The sequence below is a fragment of the Solanum lycopersicum genome, chromosome 8 (assembly GCF_036512215.1).
Source record: "Solanum lycopersicum chromosome 8, SLM_r2.1".
Classification (NCBI taxonomy): Eukaryota; Viridiplantae; Streptophyta; class Magnoliopsida; order Solanales; family Solanaceae; genus Solanum; species Solanum lycopersicum.
The window spans coordinates 63,175,854-63,195,561 of record NC_090807.1 but is presented as its reverse complement, the minus strand read 5'-3'; the positions used below and the strand labels follow the sequence as shown (position 1 = coordinate 63,195,561).

Sequence of the window (19,708 nt, the reverse complement as noted above, 5' to 3'; positions counted from 1 at the left end):
GAAAAGAACGAGCAAAAACTACATAATTAGACACATTGCACATGTATACTACTACTATTATATGTACTATAAATAACTACGTATTACGAATTAAGAGTTTTCTATCATATATTTAGAGGGATATATATTTATATTTTTTGCAATCAGATACACTAAAATAGGGAGAAAGGTGAGTGAGATTTGTTATGTAACATGCAAATCATACTGGATACATACTAGATATATGTATTTGTATGTATCAGAGATATAAGATACATAGGAGAGTGACAAGTGAGATTTGTTATGCATTTGGATACATACAAATCCATTTAGATTGCATCTAAAACAAATTAAACCTAATTTTAACCCATGTATTCCGAGGTACATGTGTCTTGACGTATTTGGACGCACCGAAATTTGATAAGATACAAAATATTACAAACTAGAGTGTATCTAAGTAATCTATCCTAAACTAGTGAAATTTATGTAAATTTTCCCCAATTAATCAGTTTATTTGTCGAAAATCATATTTTCATACTAAAAATGACCAAGTCAGAATAGTAATTTTAGCTCATCAAGTATGTTAGCCTTTTCTTTTTTAGAAAAAAAATCACTTATTGATCCATGGATGGATTTGATTTCTTCAAATTTTGTATGATACTTTAAAAATTACTTTGACGATAATATTTTGTCACAACTCTGTTCAATATCACCACATGTATAATGAAAGTTATTAGTATTACCCACCAACTATTAATGTCGTTAATTTTTATCGAACAATCAGCGCTATCGATCATTAACCTTCTCTAATATCTTTTGTGAATATGATATTTAATTTTTTAAATAATTATAAATTATGCACATTTAGATTATAAAAAAAAAAACTATGTTAATTGTGTCCTTCCGGATCAACATTGGTAAAAAAATTTCTTAATAAAGGACAAAAAGATAATCAATCATGATCACTAAAAAAATGGCCATCATATTAATTAATTGGAAGCAACTATAAAAAGTTACATGAATGTGGTGTAATGTTGTCAATTCAAATGATTTAGATATCTCTTGATTTGACAGCCCAAGAGGTTTATTTAAATTCTTATATAATGATTTTTCTCAAAGTATTCTTAATAAAAATTATGACTCCGTCATTAATATTACGAATTGGATCATAGCTTCCTAGGATGATTACAATGAAAATCAAATGGAAACAAGAACCATTGAATTCATGAAATAATTTTATACGGACGTAGGTTTGTAGTGCAATGGTGAAACTGTCTCATTCTTAAATAGAGATTTCAAATTTAAAATTTGGATATGAAAAAAATCTTCTTGAGAGTGTCACCTTCGTATGAGCCATACAATATACAATCTAAATATAATCAAAGCACTAATATGGACTTAAAGCACCAATATGAGTTCTAAACACTGAATATAACTTTTTTAAAAAAATTGGAATGGTTTAGTGAAAATAATGGTAATATAACTACGTTTCATTTTCAAAATGTTTGACAAATCAGGTTATTAAAAAATTTTGGAATGACCTTTGTCGTTATTTTGCTAAAAGCAAAGAGCTTAGAGTCCAACATTATATTCATAATCATATGTAGTTCTTTTTTTTTGCTATTATAATGCTATAAAAATTATCGTTGCAATCTCACGTTTAAATACAAATTCAAAGAAACTAAATAATTAATTAATTAAATAACGTAATAATTAAGGAGGTGATATTTTAGTCAAAGATTTGCATAAACATGATTATTGATTCTGATGACTATATAAGGACAAAACAAATTGCCATTAGACATATCTAATTAATTAATTAATTATAATATTTTCTGATTTTTCTAAAAATTCCATGAAACGACCTCAAAATTGTGTTTATGACTAATCACATTAATTAATTTAATACGTCTTCCGTCCGGTATTATTTGTCATGGTTTCTATTTTTAGAGTCAAATTATAAAAACTTTGACTAACATTTTAAGATATATTTTTCCATCATATTAATATGCAAAAAGTTGTAAGTTATAGTACTTTTCATATAGTTTTAAAATATTGAATTAATTTAATCTAATTTAACTTTGAAAATTAGTCAAATTGATTTTCGAAAAGCACAACATAACAAATAATTTTGAACGAAGGAAAGAGAGTATATAGTATAATGAAGACCGACTTGCCGACAGGAGGCAAACATAGGTGGCCTACATGTAGGATGACGTGTAGGAGATTAGTGATCTAATTAAGTCTTTGGCATTAATAATTACACTTACACTAAACTCTAATTTCACAAGTTGAAATCATAGGGTAAAAAAGATAAACTAATTATTGGTATGATTTTTCAATGAAAGTTGATCTTTTAGATTAGAAACACAAATACAACTTTCAATATAACTTGTAAATTTTAAAAACCTTTTCTTATAATTTTCCATTCGATATTCGATACTTATATTGGAGTTTGATTAAATTTAAATTTGATACATGCACTTTCTTGGATCAGACACATTTCCACCTCATATTGGTACGTGCACATTCATGAATTAGACGTATTTTCACCTTCCAATATTTGAATTTCTTAAAAGCCAGACTCGATAAATTACATCTTAAATCTAACTCATATATTCTAATAGAAAACTTGTCTGAGCCTTAATAAAGGTGCCATAGTTCAATTCATTCACCAATGCGTGGGACAGTCGATTTATCACCTAGCAATAATATAGAGATTTTTAATTTTTTAAAAAAATGACATCTCTAGTTAGTGAAAATAAGAAAAATCAATTTGGACATTTCACATTTCAATTTGTCTACTCTAAAATGTATCCACCAAATATCTATTTAGATCTGTTTACTTATCAAATATTAGAAAATAAATTAAAAAATATTTAGTTTTTTGAGAAAAACATTTTCCTTCGTATCACACGCACCCTAATTATTTCTTAGCTCGACTCATTTATATTAATCATAAGCATTTACCAAATTGCCAACTAATAGTATGTATTTATTACAACATCATCAAAGAGTAATATAGTGTCAACATATTGGAATTTAAAATATTCCAACCACCCAATTTCTTTTAGCTAAGCACAAAAATGACAGCTGAATTTATTTTTTCCAAGGAATTAAATTGTAGCCGTTGGTTTTAGACAATAATTCCCATTTTGGCACAATGAAAATGAGACAAAAATCCAAAATGGCCGAAAGAAGGTGTAGACTTGTAAGAGAATTGAGACAAACATCGACAAGGAAATTAAAAGGCATGTGAATAATAATAATAATAATAGCCATTCTAAAATTTACAATAGATCTTATCACCTCGTCATGCGTTTGACTTATATATGCTGATAATTTTAAATTTTTTCAAAATCATAAATTCATTGTAAACTCTATGCTCGTAACAATTATTTATTTTATTTTCTAGGTTAATTGATCTCAAGACTCGACTTTTAAAAATTGTTGTATTGAAAGCAAAGTTAGATATTTAAAGTTTATAGAATTCTAAATTTTTTAAATAATTTGTGACAATTCAATATGCTAGTGATATTGTTTGTTTTGTCTATAAATTCCACACGACTTTAAAACGTGTCACTAATGGGTAAGACATGCTTACTTATATATCCAAAATGAGTAAGCAGGTCTTACCCACTAGTAACACGTTTTAAAGCCGTGCAAGCTTAAGCCCAAAGTGAACAATATCACTAGCAGACTAATCTGTTACATAATTATTGTTTTTAAATTATGTGCACATATTTTAATCAATTTCTTCAAAAATATAACACAAAATTTGATCTTAAACTATTGAATTCGTCCGAATCTAACACCCTCTACCCTACCATAGCTCCGTCCCCGTGTGCTTCTTCTACTATTGTTGATGCTTTAATATTTTGTTCCAATATGATTTGATGATCAATGACATCACTTCTATCTTGAATTGACCAAACTTTTTCTATTCTACGTTGGATCCCTCATTCACACCAAAATTTCTAATATGAAATTCCAACTCTAAAATATTTTTAGTACAATTTCAAGTGTTCCCTTCTCAATTTTTGTCCCTTGGTTAAAACCAAAAGAGTTGTCTACGTACTACACTTTTAATTTAATTTCTTTTCATTCATTCTTCCTTTTTTTTTCTTCAACTTTTTATCTCTTTAGAATAGTGGAGAAAGCACATAGTATTAAGTTCATTTAAGAAATAGTTAAAACTTGAAGAGTTTGAGGTGAAATATAGTAAATACGATATATCAACTTATGTATATGAATTATTGTAATACAATTTAAACTGTAAAATCAGTCAATAATTAATTCTTGTAAAACACAAAAATAACAAATAGAAAGAAACAAAGAGAGTATTTTAATCAAAGTTCCTATATTAAATAAATGAAAAAAATGCACGAGTATCCTTCTAGATTATGATCGAAATTTCAGAGGCACATCTTAATTAAACTAAGGTCCTATTATGCCCTGAATTTATTGTAATTTTGTGGACCTTTTTGGCTTATGTGACATCCAAATATCTCCCATGCGCTTCAATCGCGTCAGTCACGGAGTGTGCCACGTAAGACAAAAGGTGTATAAAATTACAAAAAAAAAATTAAGACAACTAATAAGACCTTAATATAGTTAAAATATATCTCTGGGATTTCGATCATAATTTGAAAATATTTGTGCATTATAATTCAAGTTTTCATTTTTTAAAAACTTCTTTCTCTTTATTTTTCATTCACGCCAGATAAATTAAACCCAACGATTTTTCCACATAATTATTGCGAGTGGAACCCAACAAATCTCTTTATTTTCCTCGCATCTCTTGTCTTGTGATATGCATGACCAAAATATTATTCTTATATTCATACAAAAAACAAAATGTCCATTGGCTAAACAATTGTAGGCCTATAGTGTCTATTTGTCTGCCTAATAAGAAGTATGTAGTAGCTAATATATTATTATTAAATTACCTCTTTTATAGTCTTTATATAATATATAAATATTATTATTAATTGTTCATGTCACATGTTTTTCATTAGGTATAGTTTACTAGTTAACTATTTAATTTCCACCTTATAGTCATCTTTAATAAAAATAAAAAATGACTAACGAGTTAATTAAAAGTGAGTGGAACAAGTAAACTTAATTTAATTAATAATGGATTACCTATAATAGTGTAAAAGATTATTGTTTGAAATCACTGAGGTCACTTCATAATTATATATATCATGTTTATAATGATTAAAAGATCGAATATACATCGTTCAAAATTTGTATACTTCTTGCCATTTATTTTACATTGATCAAAGAAATTAAACGTGAATGATACAAATAAACTTAAATTAGTTAATAGTGAATTATCTATCTATATAATTTTATTGTTTGATCATTTCATAATTATATTATATTTTTAATGGCTAAAAGAACACATGTTGTTCAAAATTTGTGTGCTTAATTCTATATAAAATTAAGTAGAAGATCTCAATACAAAGCAGCCGTCATTAGTATAACTTTTTTATTAAAAAAAAAAAGAAGAAAAGGTTGTAGACAAGAAAAATATTCGTAACTTGCCAAACTCAGTATTTATGTACTTGCCTTGTCCATATATGGAAACTGAAAAACTAATTTGTTCTTTAAATAAGTAACTTTACCAACAATTAAACGGTTTGCATAGAATATAATTTATATTAATTAATCAATAATATTTGGTTTATTTATTTCTTGGTCTGAAAAGGGTTTTATAACAATTAATACTATATCACATTAATATCATAATCTGAACTATCTTTTTGTGTGTGTTCTTTTTGGATAATGAAATAGATTAGGGGACCTTTATAAAAAGACGTGTTCAAATTATTAAATCTAACAGTTATAGGTTAGTGTTATAATTTGCCCTACATTTTTTTTAATATATTATTTGAATTCTATCATAATTGTATCTTAATTCAAAGCAGTTTTTGTTGGTACACAATGTTTTCTTTTTGAAAAAGAAAATAAAACATTTATGAATAGAAAAATGTTTTTTATACCGAACATTTGAAATTTAGTCGTTTTAAGAGTTTTTAGGAGATCTTTCTCTCAATAATTTTTAATATTTCTTTCTCATATGGAGACAAATTGATCAAATTATATTAAATTATTAAGTTTTTGATATAGATTTTGTTGATCCCAAATCATCACTAATAGTTATTATCCCCAAATTCATTTTTTTTTGTTTTTAATTTAAATAAGTTTGTGAATTTACTACTCCCTCCGTCCGGAAATGTTATTCATGTTGCGCTTATCAAAAGTCAATTTAACTAATTTTTAAAGGCAAATTAGATCATATTAATTTGATATTTTAAACAAAAAAATTAGATATTCTAAAATTATATGAAAAAACACTATAAATAACAATTTTTTTACATATTAATATGATGGAAAAATGCATCTTAAAAATGTTGGTCAAAATTTTATAGTTTGCCTCTAAAAATAGAAACCATGATAAACAATACCCAACGAAGGGAATAATTCTTAATTGAGTAATCATCTAACAAATTAACTCTCATAAGCCACCTAATACATCCCTAACTTTATATTAAAGCCTTAAGCCACCCTTTTATCTCATGCACAAAGTTAAAAACTTCCATTAATAATTGTATGTTAATCTCTCCTTCGGCTAATTAATCCTATTTAGTGTCAATTGTATGCTTATTCTTTTGATATTACTTATATTAATTTGAAATTATCATTGTATCTTAACCAATAGTACGTAGAATACAACTTGTTATAAATAGTTGGAAAAACAAATTCGTTCCATCACATCAACATTATTTTTTTCATCCAACTAAATTCGGATTCATGCCGTAAAGTTTTATTGGAGTAAAACACTCCCAAACAAAAATGATTCTGTATTCTAGCAAGCTCAAATTCGAAATTTCTGAATTATTAAGAATGAAAAATATTTATCACTTTATCACAATCCTGATCGGCAACATTATTGATTTGCTAATTCTTTTGTGGCAATTTAACATGCTAGCTAGGCCTAGGGATTTAAGGTTTCAACTTTACTATAATTGAATGTGAACCCAAAAAAAATCAAAGTAGAGTTTTCCACAAAGTTGCACTATTAAAAAAAAAGTGTGAGTAATCTCATTAAGCTCTTTAAGGACCTTTTTCTTTTTTTAACATTGGGCCATAGCATGACACAATCACTTCCATTAAACAAAGAAAAAAAGTGGTTTTGTCTATTCATGATGATGTGGAAGGTTGTAGAGTGCTTCAATACTTTGGGAAAAAGTGAACAAAATATTTGGAAGAAGACTCTACGGCACAACAAAGAAAATTCAAAAAATAAACATTTACATAACTAATAATGGTCGGTTAGTAGCTGATTTGTTGGTGAGTTATGCGAGTATTAAATTTTATATAGATAATATTACGTCAGTAGCTAGTTAGGAGATAAACTATTCACATATAAATTAATAATACATATTATTTCATCGTTATTAATTCTAACATTACATAATTTGTTACTCTTATCATTTACCAAACGACCTTTCGGAGATAAATGATAATACTTGTGCACACCTTCTATTTACACTAAATTAAATAAATTAACTTTCTGAGTCATAAATTGAAGGACAAATACTTATTCAGCACTAATGTTCACATCAAAACCATTAAGTTTACCTTAATAGAATGATTTGATTTTGTGTTAATTAATGATGATTTAGTCGCAAAAAACTATGTAGATAAACACATATGAGGCATCTATTATCCATTTGCCGCTTGATATTAAAGTGAGAATATATACATCAATTCTAAATTCAAATATAAAAATAAAGGTCTGAAAAATATCTCAATTTTGATCGAATTTATTATTATGAAATTGAACTTTTGTGAGGATCTATTACCTTCCTGAACTATTTAATAGTATATTTATAGGTATATATGTGCCTACGCGAATATTATTATTTATAATTTTGTATTATTTTTTATGTCCACATGGGCAAAATATATATCTTTAAATACAATATTAAATAGTTTAGGAAATTCTCATAAAAGTTTAATATTGCAACAATAAATTTAACCAAAATTGAGATATATTTCAGACGTTTATCCCTATTTTGTATTCATTGATTTAGTAAAAAGCCTCTCAACCTCATTATTTTTAGGCAATTATAAGATCCGCAAACAATCTATTTTCTTTCGATCATATTTTATTGAATTATATTAAATATATTATTATTATATTAATTTAATATAAATATCGAGTAAGACTAAAGTCTTTTTAACTGTCACTAGTGCTTTGCTCAGGTAGGATATAACAGTTTTCCAAGTGTGAACTGAATTCTAGTTTTTTTGTATGTGTGGGGTCATTGTTGTGGAATTTTTGGTACCTTCAGACAAGTTACAATTCTTTCGGTGTTCATATTTTTGTACTGTTGGATTCTCCATAGCCTATAAAAGCATATTCACAATCCTTTGTTATTACTCTACACAACTTCTCTTTCTTCTATAAACTAAAAATATCTCTAATTCTGGTTATCTCGTTCGTACACATCTTTCTCTTGAATACTAGTAAAAATCAAATATTTTTGAACATTTTTTTTTTCAAAGGAAGATGATCTTGTTGTTACAAGAATACATTTTGTGGAAATTTATTGTAAATCTTGAAACAAAGTTCAGTGTTGCAAAAAGTTTTTATTTTTGGATTTTCCAAATTTTCAACAGATATAGCTGTGGTACTTAACTAATATTGTGTTGAAAATCTTGTTTTTGCTCTGTTGTTGTATAGCTAGTTGTTTGTTTTGTTTTGTTTTTTTGGGAGAAAATTCTGTTACTTCATCATGGCAGGAACATCATTGCCTCCGGGATTTCGATTTCATCCTACTGATGAGGAATTAGTTGGATATTACCTGAAAAGGAAAACTGATGGACTTGAAATTGAATTGGAAGTTATTCCAGTGATTGATTTGTACAAATTTGATCCATGGGAACTTCCAGGTATATATTTGTTCAATCTTATTTTGGCTTGATACGGTCACAAAGTTTAAAAATGTAATAAATCTTGTGATGTGAAACGTGTCACGTGGAAAGTTAGAATTGTGTCTGTTTGAAGAAAATGTTGTAATCTGTTGTTTTCATTGGCACTTTGTACTAAAAAATGTGTTGATTCTGCAAAGTTTGTCGCTTTATTTGATTATCTTGTTCTGTGGGGACATATCTCTTTTCACATTTGAGAAAGTTATATGGTTACTTAAATTATCAACGAGAATTAAGAGTTTGGGGGTTCTGATATTCTGTTTTTGAATGTAGAGAAATCTTTCTTGCCTAAACGTGACCTCGAGTGGTTTTTCTTCTGTCCTCGGGACAAGAAGTATCCGAATGGGTCAAGAACTAATCGAGCAACTAAATCTGGATACTGGAAAGCCACAGGGAAAGACAGGAAAGTTGTGTGTCATCCAGCAGTTGTTGGCTATCGAAAAACATTGGTTTTCTATCGTGGAAGAGCTCCGCTTGGGGATAGAACGGATTGGGTAATGCACGAGTATCGTCTTTGTGATGATGTTACTCAGGGTACTCCTAGTTTTCAGGTAAACAGAATCTATCTTATTTCTAAAAAAGGCTCTTCTGGTTTACTAGTAAACAATAAAATGAATCATATTTCGCTCGTCTCTAGGGGCCTTTTGCACTTTGTCGTGTCATAAAGAGAAACGATGTTTCATTGAAGACGAAAGATGTTGGAGGAGTTAAGCAAGTTGGATCTAGTACAAGTACAACAAGTGGAGCATTTACCTTAGTAAACGAACCACCAAATGCTCTTTCTGATGAAACGCCAACTCAAAGTGCATACATGAGCAACGATAGCAACTACTCGACTCCTATTGCTTCTCCATATCAGACAACACAATTCGGGGATTATGAGTCTGCAATAGGGGCTAATTCTGCAAACCTCTGGATGTCCTCCGCTATGATTCTTGATTCATCTAAGGTATCTACATTATATCATTCGTAGTTCATTCAATTCTGTTTCTGTCCTGTTGTTACGTTGAGACTAACAGTCTTAACACTATTTTGTGGATGAATGTAGGAATGTCCTCAGGGACAGAATGTATCTAATTACTGTCCACAGTATGACTTCTCGAGCATGACCCCGTGGCAGCCTAGTGATCAATCTGAGTTCACATCAAATTCAACTTTCCCGAGTTTTAGAGGGGAGGTTGAACTTTCTGGTGACTTAAGTAGCTTTGGCTGCATGTCTCCTTACTCGATTCATGGAAGCTACGTGGGGTTATATGGCAACGAGGACATGACATATGAAGTTTTCAATCAGAACGATTCAAACAGGAATCCAAATCTCTTCTGAAGACGAAATGATCATAGCAAGACAATATGTTATGGTTTGAAATAACTTAAAGAGTTGTGTTCTCTGAGACAATGGTTTTTAATGTTTGTCTTAAGAGTCCTTCGATTTTACAATGTCTCTGAGTCTAGTTCGCGAAGTCAATTTTAAGCATAAACGTTTGACATTGTTACTGAAGAATGAAGTATCTAGTGATTGATCATATTTAAAGATCACACTATAGAACATGGTTTATGTTATAAGCTAATGTAGCTAAAGAAAATGTCTGTTAAAAGTATAAATTACCAGAATATCTCTTGTAAAAGTAATGTTTGAGTTGCTTTAATTTGCAAAGTTGAAATACATTGTGTTGTACCTTGAATTATTTGTCACATCTCTAATGATTGTTTTACACTAAAGTCTCTTATAAAGCAACTATTGATTGGTTAAATGTCAACATATTTAGCCAATGATTTCAACAAAATAAGTACTTTTTTAAGTACCACCAACTACGCGATAACTAACTGTACTGATAAAGTTTATAGTCTAGCGATAGCAGTAAAATGATGAATAAGAGAACACTATAAGTAACTATCAAGCAAAGGATATAAGAAAGTAGGCTAGAAACGTTGTGAGAACTTTACTAGGCTCAACTTTTGAGCTTTAACTTTTAATCTCTCCAATTATAATGTGTTCATTATGCCAAATAGCTCATCATTTGATCAATTATTCACTATCAAACTTTAGTTTAATTAGCTAGCTTTTGACCATAGATTCACTATAAGAAAGCTATAAATTACATTAGATTTTTTTGAAAAATTAGTATGAAAATTCGCAGAAAATTAAATTTCATGCTAATTTTCATACTAATCCCCAGAAAAATCCACATGTAATACACACTGTTTTTATAGTGAGATTTAGTTAAAATCACAATAAAGTGTTTTTTTTAAGTTGGTTGAAAAATAGTCTTTGAAACTTGAAGTTGTGTTTGAAATACATTTTAGGGATAAGGGTCTGAAAAATACCCCAACTTTGGCTGAATTTGTTATTGCAATACTAAACTTTCATAATGACATATTACCTCTCTGAACTATTTAATAGTGTTTTTTAAAGGTATATATGTGCCCACGTGGACACATTACTATTTATAATTTTATATTATTTTTTATGTCCATGTGGATAAATATATATGTTTAAAATACGGTATTAAATAGTCTAAGGAAGTAATAGGTCCTCATGAGAGTTAAGTATCGCAAGAACAAATTCGATCAAAATTGAGATATTTTTCAGACTCTTATCCCTACATTTTCTCTGCAAATAAATTAAAATTCTATGAATGAAACTGATATTTCATGACCAGATTTTGAAGTTTGATTAATTTTTGAAGATATATTTTCAAAAAATCACCAAATTGTTTGACCAAACAATGTGTACTATTTTATTTTATTTTTTGAATACCTACTCTTAGAAAATCTGTAGCCAAACAAAAACTAACATGATCAAATAGCTTCCTACTTTCAAAGGAAGTTTGAGCTTCAAAATGTTTTTTTTGTTCTATTGAGTTAAACATACAAGTCTTTTTTCTTCCTCAAATTAATATTACCCCAAAAAATGTGGATCAAATATACTTGAGCAATTTTCGTAATTATTATTCTTTTTTATAAATCATTTTTATTTTTATATTAATTGTTCAAAAGACGCTTAACTAATTTAAATTAGTTATAGATAGACTGATTAAAAAAAATAAAATTTCTTCTATCTTAAAAATGACGAAGTAAGGAATAACTCAAGAATATTTTATATTTAATAAATGTATACTAGAAAGTGACTATATATGTTTAATATTTCTTGCCATCAATACATATAATAGAATACTAGATGGAATAATCAAGATAACTTTGTGCACTAAATTGCTCAACGAAAACTTTCAAATTCAACTCCCATTACAAAAAAGTGAAGAATTAAAAACTGTTGCTTTTAAAGTTTTTTAAACGCAAAATTCAAAAGTAACATTTTTGTTCTTTGGTGATACAAAGGTAAAATATATCCACGATTTTTTTTTTTATGATAACTCGCAATCGCTATTTTTTGGGTACGTATAAGGTAAAATTTTCGCTCTACTCAATAGAGCGCAAACTAAATAGGCGAGGTAACACTGGACAACCCTGAAGGATAAAATACATCTCCGATCTTGCATCATGAATGCAGTACATCACTAATTTAGGAGTGTTTTCAACACTTCTCTCAGCTTTTTATTATAAGTCTCATATTCATATAAGAGTTTGAGATCGCTTGCTATGTTAGTAGAGAGGTGTTTTCAAGGCTGTTAATAGTTCAGAAATGAATCTAATAATTTGTGTCAAATTTAAAAATATTTTCGCTACTTCTCTCGCTTTTTAACTACAAATCAATAACTAGACAATACTAAATTCTAAATAATTTTGATTTCTTACAACTTTAAACTATTTTTCCGACCAATACAAAACATTTTTTTTAGTTATTGAGTGTAACAAAAAGCTCAAATCCATTTACTGAAAAAGGAGTAATTAAAGAAATGGACTATATTCTTACAAATATTCTTCTTTTCCACCCCCTAATGATACAAATATAACCCAATTAGCATAGGGACTACAAAATATGAGGTTTTTTTTTGGTTAGGGAATAATTAATTTTGCAACAATTCATTTTATTTGATTTTACTCTTTTTGGACTGTGCTTTAAACCTTAAAAAGGTTCTTTTGTCCTACTAGTATTATTATTTTTTACTACGGAAACGAAGATGTGTGCAGAAGAAGTAAATTCATAAAAAAATAATAATAATCTTTTTCGAAGTCAAAAGGGAAATTAGGTTGAAAAGTAATAATTTATAACCATTTTATAATTTACACCAATTAAACGAAACGAGAAATAATAATAAAAAAATGATTGAAAATTCATTGAAAAGTATACTTGTATGGAGTCTATTTATTTATTTTTTTATTTAAATTGATTGATTAGTAACATATAAAAAAATTAAATAGTTAGTAAAGAAAAATATTTATACAATTAAGTAATTATGAAATTAAAAAAGTAAGATTTGTTATAAAGTATTTGTATTATAGTGAATGTCTATCATGTGGAGTACTTTTTAGGATATGGTTAAAGCGTCCTCCTACTTGGGGACCAAGTTAGATTTCTCCTATAAATAGAGTGTTCCTCTTCTTGTAAATTAATTCATAAAGAGAAATAACAAGTTTTCTCTTATTTTCTCTCTAGTTTCTTCTTCTTATTTTATAGTTTTATAACACGTTATCAGCATGATTATTATATTCTTAAATATTATGAAGAAGAGGGGAAAAGTGCAAAAGAGATATTGCATAAGTTATGCTAATGTTCTTATATCTTCAAGGTATGATTTATCTTTATGTTATAATTATTTATGTAACAGATTTGGAGGTACCATCTAAAGTAAGTATTTAAAGAGACCTGTCGACTTTCTATGTTTAATTTTAATCGACTGGGAGGAGAATTTCTTAATTTATTTTAATAATTAAATAAGCACAATTTAGTGAAAGGCATGTTTTCAATCTCTACATGAGGTACGTGATCTTTTAAACTATATCTATTAACTACTAGTGTTGATTATAAGAAATCATAACTCTCAGTTTTGTGTGTAATTATAATAATAATCATATTAATGATCATCAAAAGTGATAAAATTGTAATTATTTTCTAAGGCTTGAGGCTGAGCCTCATTGTGGGTAAGACAATGAATTTAAGTTATATTGCACAAAAAGAATAAAACGATGGATTTATGTCCAATCGCACCAAGAGGGTAAGACATCAGAAGTCTTGATGCTTTGTGATGAAAGATGTTGGATTCAAGTCCCTCATTGATTTATGGCATAAGACGTTGGGTTTGAGTCTCAATGCACCATGTTGATGATATTATGATGACTAAGGGAAATAATGAGTTTTTGATAAAAATTAGTCATGAAATATATCTCGTTAAAGCAGATTCATTCCCCAAAGTGAATGTAGCAATGCATAAATGTCTAAAAGAAGACAATCGATTAAATGATGCGCATGAATATGGAATGAGGTACTAAGTTATCAAAATTTGATGTACTTAGATGATTGTGTTCCATTCATGAAGAATGAGAGCCTTTGATAAATGGTAAAAATACAGATCCATTCTTTAGAGTGAATGAGGTGATTAGCCACCATGCTAGACGTGAATTTTCTTGTAATGATTGTTAGCAAGGCAAGCTAATTGTGAGACCATCATAAACGAAAGTTGAGATTGAATTCTCTGCGTTTTAGGAACTTATACAAATATTTGTGGACCTAGTCATCCACCTAGTGGATTGTTTAGACATTTAATGGTCCTAATAAATGTTTCTTCTATATGGTCTCATGTGTGCCTATTATTATTTCGCAATTTGATGTTTCCAAAAATGTTGACATAAATAATATGTTACATGCACAATTTTCTTCAGATTAGTTCATTCAATGATGGGATCATGACTCACCTAAAGGGTGAAGTAATTGAGAAGAAATAAATCTGAAAATTACTCTTGGATTAATAAAATTGAAATTCACTCATATAATAGTAAATCAGAAATTTACTAAAGCAAAAGGCACATGACGTAGTAAACTTGGAGTTTACGAGTACTAATAATTTTATTAGTTGACATGAGTAATTTGATCATCTCAAAGATGTGCATACTGATTAATGGACATACATTGAAAAATTAGAAGATTCTTCAAGAATTCTTTACGTTGCTTGTTCTCGTGATGAAGTTGATTGGTTCAACTAAAGTTGGGACTGATCCCTAATTTCTGAAAAGTATAAAAGGTGAATTGGGCCCGTTCACCTATCATGTGACATGATAAAAGGATGCATCTATAAGATAATCACATGTGCGTTTGTTGTCAACCAGTAGTTTGACATTCACAAAATTGTTTGTGCAAAAATAATTGAGTTAAGAGCACAATTTTAAAATATGTAATCAAGACAATTTATCTTGATAATGTTGATAAATACTCAAGATGTTGTGACATTAAATGTCTGAGATAGTGAAATCATTATCTGTGAACAAAAGTAATTGTATGCATCAAACCAACAAATTATGATCAGATTTTCTTTCTATTGATTTATGACCAGGGACCAAATATTTTTCATATGATTATTTTGGTATGTAGTATATAAGCAACGAATATACAATGATGCACAAAGATAGATTCTCCAAAAGATTGAGATATATGTTAGTTTGTCTAACATAAGGGGGAGACTAGAAGCAACACAAGAGTTGTAAATACATCTATTGAATGTCTCTTAAGAATAAAGTCTATGATATGCATGAAACATGATAGACTAATCAATTCTAAATAAAATAATCCTTGAAAAAAGGGAAGGATCAAAGAATCAAAATGATCATAATAAGGATACAATGTGCTCTTGGAGAGCCTACGACAACACTTTATGAAACCTCATGAGAGGGGTAGCTACCTAAAAATAATGAAGTGATGAGATTTCAATAAGTTTTGTCGTATTGTGAATCGATACAAAATGGTATATCGCTGACGATATCTTTGATACAATAGCGCGCAATATTGTAAAAGATTATGAGGATATGAATTTTACATCTATTAAAGCATGCGTGTGTAGAAATAATTATCAAGTGAAAAGTGGAATGATGTATCTTGGTAAGTGTAAAGCTTATTTGACTTGCAATTTAGGCACTAGAAGATGTCACACATATATTATTGAATATTGTTACTTGACAAAATTGATATGAAAATATCCAATGGGTTCGAAATCTAAAGCATATACAAGTTTTTGGAAAACTTGTTTATCATCCTCATAAAGATTAAATAGATTCAAAATGCATAGAGCATATTATGCAAGTTGATGACTAGAATTGAAACTCTTGGCAATAGATTATTTGCTTAAAGAAGTTGAAGTAAGGACCTTGCAGAAATCTTTGACCCTGAATTGAAGATTTATAAAAGCAGATAGAAGAAAACATATTTCATCAAGGTTTTTCTACACTCATAAGCTCCCAAGAATGGTGATATCAAATGCAAGAGGTTTGTTCTAGTAATATTATTGTTGATTTATTCACCAAGTCTCTACCAACTACAATTTTCAAGAAGATTGGTGAACGATCTATCAATCCTGAATATACTATGAATAAGAGATCTTTTCTCTTTGCTCTACTTTTTTCTTCTAATTTTATATAGTTTCATAACAAGATTACATTAATCAATGGTCTACTTTATATATTCTAATTAATTTTCAAATGACTTTATTAGTAATACGTAGTATCGTCAATATTTCAATCTTTGTGCTTTATATGATTAAGTGTTTCAAATATATCCGCTTAGCGAATTTCGAACCACCAATTGAAAGATACAAAGGTGGTTCAAAATCGAACTGAAATTGAAAATTCGGATATAAAAAGTTACATGCATGTTAATTGATAATGAGTAATTGGTTAACAAGTTCGATAAAGATTTTGATTTTTCTTTATTATTAGGTTATCGGTTCTTAAAAATTTGAGGTTTTTTCTTAATGGGTTAACCAATAATTCGATAGTAAATTAATTATTTATTTATGTCATTCGATATATAAAGTCTTTGACTTGAGATTTTTCATACTTTTATTTTTGGTTGTCTCAAAATTCTTAGTTACTCATTCGTGTATCGGTGTTTACTTTTGAGCAAAATATAATATGTCAACTCATGCGCATGGTTCATTTGGTTTGTCACCTTGTTTCTAAGTGATCATCAATGATTTTTTTGTTAAAAATCTTAAGAACTAAAATCAATAACAATCAGCAACTAATAAATCAATGACCAATAAACAAATATTTTAATAGTTCTATAATGATTTAACAACATATATAAAAACGTTAACTAATAAGTCGAACTAGTATACTTAAAACCCTAACATAACCGACCGATACGCAACCAGATAGTAATAATTATTAAGTTCATACCAGAAATTCAACATTCAACAAAGACATATGACATATTGTTTAGGATTACAATGTTCAATCTACCATGTTGTTCAAGTCTATAGAGAGAAATAAAACATTATTTTTCTTTTTGTCTTCTTAAGATACAATTCATAAGCATGCCCGCCTCAATAGGATTGGCGAAAACCCTATTTGAGACAGTCTGAAAGATCGATACAATAACCAAAAACCAAAAGCTTCAAAAGTCTAAGGATAAGTTCCCTTTCTACCACATCCGAGCCAATAGGGAGCATAAGGGCCTACGAAGCTGCACCAAAGATTCGGATTCTTCGTTCAATTGGAACCAAACATGAGGGACATTTAGCTTGTTCATTGTTACCATAATTGTCATTGCAGTTTGCACAGATAATCTGATGAGCACAAGGTAAGAAAACAACGGAAACTTCACCTTTCTTGCAAATAACGCATCGCCTATCATTGCTAGCATCCTTCTTAGACGAAGAAACTTCCAATGTATCAAACTCATGTAACAACTTTGCAATATCTCTTTCCGGAGCCTCATTAGATGCTTTAAGCCGAGATAATTCTTGATGAAGACGTTCGAGCTCATCCTTGTACTGCTGGGACTCTATTTCAGAGCTAAGTCGCATATCCATGAGCATTCTTTTGTTAGTAGCTTTAACTTCTTCATTGAGGCGCGTCTCCTCTTTTAATAGCGATAAGGCTTCCGCCTTAGCCCTTTGCTCTTGCTTCCACATTGCCTGTCAAAAGTTGGACTTAGAAACCATTATCTAAAAGGAAGACAAAGATGGCGATTTTATCATAACATAAACAATAATAATGAGCAAAAAATTGAATGTACATTTCAATTGCTATATTATACCTTTGATAAATATTGTGATTTGTGAAGAGAATATATTAAAGAGAAGAAAGTACATCATACCTCAGCTTCCTTTTCAGTTTTCTCACTCTCAACCAATTGTTGCTTCAAATCGAAGATCATCTGTTTTTCTGCAGCGATACTGTCTTGCAACTTCTTTTTCTGTTTTTCCCAAACTTTAAGTTTCTTTAGGCACTTCTTCTCTTTCTTTAGAGCCTCCAATTGAGTAATTTCATATTCTGATGCTCTTAACTTGTAAGCCTCTATCTCTGCCCTTAATTCATCATTTTCCTTCTCAATCTTTTCCTTTATCAGGTTTCCCCTGTCAATTAGACCACTTGTTTTTTCTACGACAGTCTTCATCTTTTCACACTCATAAACGAGTCTTTCTAAGCGACTTCCTTCCTTTAACTGCTTATCATTCTTCAGTTTGCGCGTCTCTTCCATGTTCATCCGTAATATCCTCAGCTCAATTGAGTCATTGCTAACTTTATTTGCAGCCTGCATTACCGTTTGGTGCGCCCAATCTCTGCGCTCCTTCACTTGTCTTTCTAGTTCTTCTGTCTGATGGATCAAGCTCGAATTCATCTCATCCATTTCCCCGTGGACTTGCATTGAATTCTCATTGAAATTCAAATGATGGAACTTACTCGAGCTGGAACTAACCACATTTTGATTTTCCATAATGTCAGATTCATCAGATTTCGCAACTCCACCCTCAGATCTGGATATACCTTCACTAGACAAGTTCCTACAGTCCTCGGAGTATTTTCTTAATTCAGCACTAAATGTTGCGATGTTTCTCTTCAGCAATGTTTTCTTTGAAGGACTGAGATTGAACCTATTTGGAGATCCATGATCGCCAAACTCCATCTAAGAATTTAATAGCAAAAACTCAGATTTTGTTCCAAATTGAGATATAACATTTCTATATAAAACTTGATGTGCATATAATGATAATGAATTCAGTTTTTATATTAGGACTCTATTTTTTTACTCTTATTTCACAATGTTACAATTCATAAAAACCTAAAAATTGGGAGGGGGAAGGGGGGTCAACACCAACAAAATTCTAAATTATTATTGAATATTTTTAACTAAAAAATTAATTTTTTTTTGATGGATTCAAATTGAAAAGAAAGACTTACGACTTTGTAATTATCGCGCTTTCAAAATGCTGAATAGATTGACTTCAAGAGTGAGAGGAACGAGAGTGAGATGGAGAACTGTATGAGGTACGAAATTCTCAAATACAATTCCAATAGAAGGAATTGAACTAACTATTTCGATGTGGGAGAACTGTAGGAGGTACGAAATTCTCAAATACGATTCCAATGGAAGGAATTTAACTAACTTTTTCGATGTGGGAGAACTGTATGAGGTACGAAATTCTCAAATACGACTCCAATTGAAGGAATTGAACTAGCTATTCCAATGTGGGAGAACAGGTCATTCGACATAGAGATTCTGAAAATGCAAATGTTTCTAAAATGAAAGTTATATATTACCTAGTTAGGGATAGAGATGGGTTGAATTCTCAGAATCTGAAAATAATTTTAGATATATCTGAAGTGATACCTA

The 19,708-nt window shown here is 29.3% G+C and overlaps 2 protein-coding genes across 2 annotated transcripts; one reads left to right on the top strand and one right to left on the bottom strand.

The window, feature by feature from the left end:
* The first annotated feature begins 8,363 nt into the window (after positions 1 to 8,363).
* On the top strand, positions 8,364 to 10,667 carry LOC101264451 (NAC domain-containing protein 71-like). Its single transcript, XM_004245832.5, has 4 exons — positions 8,364 to 8,946; positions 9,259 to 9,536; positions 9,623 to 9,934; positions 10,034 to 10,667. The coding sequence occupies exons 1-4, from the start codon at positions 8,790 to 8,792 to the stop codon at positions 10,307 to 10,309; spliced, it is 1,023 nt and encodes a 340-aa protein (XP_004245880.1). The 5' UTR covers positions 8,364 to 8,789; the 3' UTR covers positions 10,310 to 10,667.
* Positions 10,668 to 17,244: 6,577 nt separating this feature from the next.
* LOC101264748 (MND1-interacting protein 1-like) lies at positions 17,245 to 19,364 on the bottom strand. The gene is made up of 3 exons (XM_004245833.4): positions 19,276 to 19,364; positions 18,191 to 19,000; positions 17,245 to 18,008 (listed from the first exon to the last, which is right to left on the bottom strand). The coding sequence occupies exons 2-3, from the start codon at positions 18,998 to 19,000 to the stop codon at positions 17,547 to 17,549; spliced, it is 1,272 nt and encodes a 423-aa protein (XP_004245881.2). The 5' UTR covers positions 19,276 to 19,364; the 3' UTR covers positions 17,245 to 17,546.
* Positions 19,365 to 19,708: the final 344 nt, after the last annotated feature.